The sequence below is a fragment of the Macrosteles quadrilineatus genome, unplaced genomic scaffold (assembly GCF_028750875.1).
Source record: "Macrosteles quadrilineatus isolate MER2022 unplaced genomic scaffold, UCM_ALF_1.0 Scaffold_1__1_contigs__length_201487025, whole genome shotgun sequence".
NCBI classification, from domain to species: domain Eukaryota; kingdom Metazoa; phylum Arthropoda; class Insecta; order Hemiptera; family Cicadellidae; genus Macrosteles; species Macrosteles quadrilineatus.
Genome location: NW_026542594.1, coordinates 142,100,014 through 142,106,595, shown reverse-complemented (window position 1 = coordinate 142,106,595; position 6,582 = coordinate 142,100,014). Strand labels below are relative to the sequence as shown.

At 37.4% G+C, this 6,582-nt stretch overlaps 1 protein-coding gene across 1 annotated transcript; it reads left to right on the top strand.

The window, feature by feature from the left end:
* Positions 1-2,008: 2,008 nt before the first annotated feature.
* Positions 2,009-5,029, top strand: LOC129001119 (uncharacterized protein K02A2.6-like). The gene has a single exon (XM_054428311.1). The coding sequence runs from the start codon at positions 2,009-2,011 to the stop codon at positions 5,027-5,029; it is 3,021 nt and encodes a 1,006-aa protein (XP_054284286.1).
* The last annotated feature ends 1,553 nt before the right edge of the window (positions 5,030-6,582 follow it).

Here is a 6,582-nt window from a genome sequence, read left to right as displayed (position 1 = left end):
AAAGTCCAAACCCTGGAGACAAGACGATGAGGACGACAACGCAGTCTACGTTATACTTCAGGTACGTGCACATCGTATAATCATACCGTATAATTTCCGTAGGCCAACGTATAAGTATTTTATTAGTTCAGTTAATGTACAACAAATCTGGCGACGAGGTTTTAAATTGTTCAGTTCGTGTGTAAATGTTAAAATGTAAAGAAGTTTCTCCTGTTAATATTTTTAGTGCGATTTTTCAATATATTTAAATTGTCTCAAGTTTGGTTCCGCCATTTTGGAAGTTTCATTTCATTAGAAGTTCGTCCAAGTCGAAGAAGGAACAGGGTTCAAGAACTGTTACAAATAAAGTGCCGGAGAGGAGTAGTTGAGCTTCAGGTGGTTACGAGTAAATAACGGCTTTTCAAGTAGCAGTTATTTCAATAACACACGCTCTAGTTTGGAGAGAAGAACTGTTATCTAGGAGCAGTTGCAGGAGCGGTAACGTACAACTGAGTAGCTAGTATTGTTTCAGTAATAAGTATCCCAGTTGGTTCCAGTTGCAGACGATTGTTCGCTTCACTAGTGAACTAAAAGGGATAGTGGAGTTGAAATGGAACAAGGGTTTTGAAGGAGAAGCGGGGAAAATTCCTATGAGTCATAGTTTGCACTTTTCAAGTCTGAGTTTGTCGATTTTCATGTTTGAAAAGGAAGTGGAAAAGCACATGTGGAGAGTTGTGAAAAGTTTTTCTAATGTTGAAATATGCTAGTAAGAAAGTGTTTTACAGTAAAGATTTTCAACTGTACAGTTTTAAATGCTAAATTGTGAATATTATCGTAGGCTATGGCTACCGCTGGCAAACCGATTATCGGTAAGTTGTCTGAATTTGACCCAGACGTTGAGTCGTTTGAAAATTTTTCTGAACGATTAGAAAATTTCTTCACTGTAAATTCTGTAAAGGATGCTGATAAAAAGGGCTATTTTATATCACTTATGGGGCCTAAAATGTATGCTACATTAAAAAACCTTTTGGTCCCAGATGCACCTAAAGATAAAGATTATTCTGATCTGCTTAAAGTTTTGAAGTCTCACTATGCTCCTAAGAAAAGCATTACTTATGAAAGGTTTTTGTTTAATAAAAGAAACCAAAGGGAAAATGAGGGCATTTCTGAGTATGCTGTCCAACTAAAGAAGCTAGCTGCAACTTGTAAATTCGAGACATTTTTGGAGCAAGCTCTCCGAGATAGGTTTTTATGTGGGCTGAGGTCTACACACATTCAGAGCAAACTTTTAGCAGAGGGTGAATCGCTTACTTTTGATAAGGCGATTGAAGCGGCCTTGTTGGTCGAGAATGCGGAGCAGAATACTAGGTTCTTTCACATTGATGGTACGAAGCAGTCTGGTGAGATTAGTTTTGTGAAGAGTAATTTTAAACCTAAGAAATTTGTACAGAATTCTAAACCTAGTTTTAAGAAAGGTTTTTCTGACAAAAATGTTAGTTCAAGGGTATGCTACAGGTGCGGAAAAGAACATGATCTAAGGAATTGTCCGTATAGAGGTTATACATGTAATTTATGTAAACGTAAAGGACATCTTGCTGTTGTTTGTTTCCAGAACAAAAATAGGTTAAATGTAGGCCATGGTAAAAATAGGCCTAGCTCCAGGGTGAATTTCTGCGATGAAGAGGGCGACCAGGAGAGTTGCTCACATGTTCAACAGGCAAACATCAATCAAGAAGATGAATATCAACTAGAATTGTATACAATTGCCTACTCAAATGATAAAAGTAGGCCTAATAAATTTGTTGCTGAAATGTGTGTAAATAATGTACCTTTACAGATGGTGATCGACACAGGCGCTGTTGTTAGCGTGTTACCGGACTCTGTTTATTTTGATAAATTTAAGGATTCTGTCCCACTGCTATCAAAAAGCAAAATATGTTTGAAGACATACACAGGTGAAAAAATTAATGTCCTTGGCGAGTTTCAGGCAGATGTAAATATTTCCAATGGGAAAAAAATGGTCCTTCCGATGGTAGTGATTGAAAGTACTTCGACCGACCAACCAATTTTAATGGGAAGAAACTGGCTAGGAGCAATGAAGCTGGATTGGAGTAAAGTAATGAAGGAATGCAAAGATGACTCTGTGGTCAACGAATTGAACGGTAAGACTGTTCTGAATTTTGTTAAGCCTAGCGTAGAAGAATTAAAGAAGCAATACGCAGGTGTTTTTGACGCTGCTTTTGGAGAAATTAAAAATGTAGAGGTGGAGTTGGTGCTCAAAGAAAATACTACTCCTGTGTTTTGCAAACCACATAATGTACCTTTCTCGTTACGTCCTGCAGTAGACAAGGAATTAGATAATTTGGTACGAAATGATGTAATATATCCGGTGACAAAAACGGATTGGGCTACTCCCATTGTAGTTGTTCCGAAAGCAGACAAATCTGTCAGAATTTGTGGGAATTTTAAGATAACGCTAAATCAGTGTATCAGAACAGATCATTACCCCTTACCGAACCCAGATGAAATATTTGCTCAAATCGGTGACGCTAAATATTTTTGTAAGCTTGATTTGGCTTCTGCCTACAACCAGGTTAAAATAAAAGAATCCTCACAAGCCCTTTTGACTATAAATACTCTAAGAGGGTTGTTTCGCTACAAGCGGCTGCCATACGGAATTTCTAGTGCAGGCTCTATATTCCAGTCTGTAATGGACAAAATCATGTCAGGGATTCAAAATGCCTATTGCTATCTTGATGATATTCTATTGATAAGTCACTCACCAGAAGAAATGGTAGTTTTAGTTCATAAGGTTCTAACTAGGCTGAGTGAATATGGTGTAAAAATAAACGAGACCAAAAGTAAGTTCTTCCAAAAGAGTATTGTATTCCTAGGGCATCTTCTGGATGGTACAGGGATCCATCCGAGTCCAGAATTGAGTAGAGCGATTGTAGAGGCTCCAAGGCCTAATGATGTCACGCAGTTGCGTTCGTACTTAGGATTATTGAATTATTACGGCAAATTTTTGCCAAACCTATCTACTTTGCTGTACCCCCTTCACCAGTTGTTAAATAACGGAGTTCAATGGAAGTGGAATGACAAATGTGAGGAAGCGTTTGAGAAAAGCCGAAAGTTGCTTCTACAAAACAATGTATTGATGCCATTTGATCCAAAGTTGGATATTTTAGTAACTTGTGATAGCTCACAATATGGTGTAGGTGCGGTGATGGCTCATGTTTTGCCAGATGGCTCTGAAAGGCCCATAGCCTTTGCGTCTCGGACGTTGTCCCAAAGTGAACGCAAATATGCTCAAATCGAGCGAGAAGCTCTAGCAATAGTTTTTGCTGTGAAACGGTTCCATGTTTTCTTGTATGGTCGTAAGTTCAGGCTCGTGACTGACCACAAAGCTCTAATTTTTATATTAGGACCTAACAAATCCATACCAACTCTATCAGCTGCGAGAGTACAGCGTTGGGCACTTATCTTGGCAGCGTACCAATATGAACTTATCTATCGGAAAGGCTCGGAGATATCGAATGCAGATGCCTTGTCCCGACTGCCATGCAATTACGACCAGAAGGAACCTGAAGAAATCAATTTCTTTTCTACATCTTACAGTTTGCCTATAACACATAAGGAGATAGGCCTAGCATCAAAATTTGACCCAATCTTGTCAAAAGCGATGGATTACACCTTACATGGGTGGCCTAATCATGTTAGTGAGGAGTTGCAACCGTTTACTGACAAAACACATCAATTATCAGTCGAATTAAATTGCTTATTGTGGGGAACTCGAGTGGTCATACCCCCGACTCACAGAAAGGAAATTCTTAATCTACTACATTCAGAGCATCCCGGTGAATCACGGATGAAATCGTTAGCTCGTAGCTACGTTTGGTGGCCGGGTATGGATAAGGATATTCAAAGATATGTTGCAGAATGCAATGTTTGTCAATCAACCAGGAAATCAGTACCAGTTGTACCTCTTCAACCGTGGACATGGCCTAGTCAAAATTGGCAACGACTACATCTTGATTTTGCAAACTTTGAAGGCAAGGATTTTCTTATTTTAGTAGATAGTCGTACTAAATGGGTTGAACTGTTTTATATGTCGTCCAAAACTACATCCTTGAAGACTATAGAACGTCTGAGAACATGTTTTGCAGCCTATGGGTTACCTCAAACAATTGTAACTGATGGAGGCCCGCAGTTCACTTCAAGTGAGTTTAAGGAATTCTTGACAACAAATGGAATCCACCATGTTCTCACCCCTCCATACCACCCTGCTTCGAATGGGTTAGCTGAAAGGATGGTACAAACCGTCAAGGAAACCTTTTTAAAACAACTTCTACACGACCAGAAAAATCAACCTAATCGATCCATCCAACACAAAATAGACAATTTTCTCTTTACCTACAGAAATACTCCTCATTCTATTACTGGATGCACACCTTCAGAAATGTTTTTAAAAATGAAACCAAGAACACCGTTGAGTCTTCTGAAGCCTAACTTGTCAGCAGATATGAATCGGAAACAAGAAGTAATCAAGAACAGTGCTGATAACCGTAGAGGCTCAACACGAATGTTTGAAGTAGGTGAAAACGTCTTTGTTCGCTCGGTGAGGAAGGAAAAAGTGAACTGGTTACCCGGAAAAGTAATCAAATGTATAAGCCCTGTAACCTATTTGATTAAGGAAGGAAACCGCACAAGATTTGTTCACGCTGATCACCTAAGGAAGAATCTAACAAAAGAAGAGGAACATGAAGAGTGGCTTTTGCCTGAAATAAAAGAACCAGAAATCAGACAAACAACAGAACCTACAGAGCCTAGATCTCCTCAAAAACATTCGCCTAAACATCGACAATCAATCAAATCACCACTTAGACCTTCAACAACTATATCGCCACCTAAACCTCAAGCAATGTTAGGTAGTCCAAGAAAATCACTAAATCAAAATTTCAATGATGGACAACTTAAACAAGGTGAAGACACAGAAGCTATCAGGCGGTCCCAAAGGACTCGAAGAGCGCCTGATAAAATGAATCTATAAGAAGAAAAAAAAGAGTTCCCTTCCAGGAAGATGTGTTTTGTGTTTTTGTTTTATATTGGAAGGGAAATGTTTTTATAAGGTGAAGTAACCTAACAAGTTTTAATTTTTTTTGAGAAGAATAAGTTTTCTTTTATAAGTCGGAGGGAGATGTTGTAAAGTAGACAACTACAATGATTAAGAACAATAGCATAGAAATCAAAGGTCCACAGTACAAAGTCCAAACCCTGGAGACAAGACGATGAGGACGACAACGCAGTCTACGTTATACTTCAGGTACGTGCACATCGTATAATCATACCGTATAATTTCCGTAGGCCAACGTATAAGTATTTTATTAGTTCAGTTAATGTACAACAATTTGAAACCGTTATATTTGAACAATGAATAACGGGATTGTTAGTTGTAAACGTTGGTATGGTAGATTTGTTACTGATCTAAATAGTTTTACGGTTGAATCACTCTCATGTTATGCCCGACGTTAGTCTTATGAATTATAGCGTCTCGGTCTCTGGTTAAAAGAATGATGGGTTCAACTCCCGGCATGTCGAAAAAGGTTTGGTGAGCTTTCAAATTTTCCCTTAACATTTGAATTCCTCTCTATATGAAACAAACTATGACGAAGCAAACTATGACAACAAACTTCCAGCTAATGAACAATCATAATTAGCATTCCGGAGTCGATAACTCATTGAATGCATTAAAATTTAATTTAAATATTGTTAGGTAGAATTGTAATGTTATGGCCACAAACTTTTCTTTACGTTTTTGAGAGAAGATTTACTTGTAATTCAATCAGATTCGAGCCGTCAAAATCTTACTTTGACAAATCGTTAGCAATTCAGCATTGCATTTATCCGTTTTTATCTTTAGTCAGACGGATAAAGGACCAAATCCTTTTTGATTTAGTAACAATAATTATTCCTTGATTTTGTTTTACAGTATACGTCTAAAAACCTCCTTTTTAAGCATTGCAGCTTATATAAGAACACTGCCTAGTAAATAGCATTGAAAAATGATATACAACTTTGTGAGCAAATGGTATTTTTATCATTGCAATAATAGTTTGATATATAAACATCTTAAATTATTATTCTGTTCACCAATTAGTATACTTTAGATAAGATATTTTAACAGTGTCACAAATGAAACCCGAGTGTTTTTATTCCTTGGTTTAGAAATTTATCTGGTAAAATAGTGTAAATACCAAACGACTTGTATTATTGTTAAAACGGAAGTAGTATTATTACAGAACAGAAGTTTTATTTTGTCGATACGAAATTAAATTGAGATACTGATCACTTACATTACATCCGTCTAAAGGAAAATGTAATTTCTCTGATTGATCTATCCATTAGCCATTGTGCGAGTATAACTAGCAATGCGAACTCAACCTGGATGTTTGCTGCAAATGGCAAAGATTTAAGTTACACGATTATTGAACTGATTATCCTAACAATATCATATGAAAATCAAACAATGAGTATCACGCCCTAATTTCAGGCCGTCTTGATAGGTTGAAGTTGAGGTGTCAGTAACACATTGAAAAGGTATCT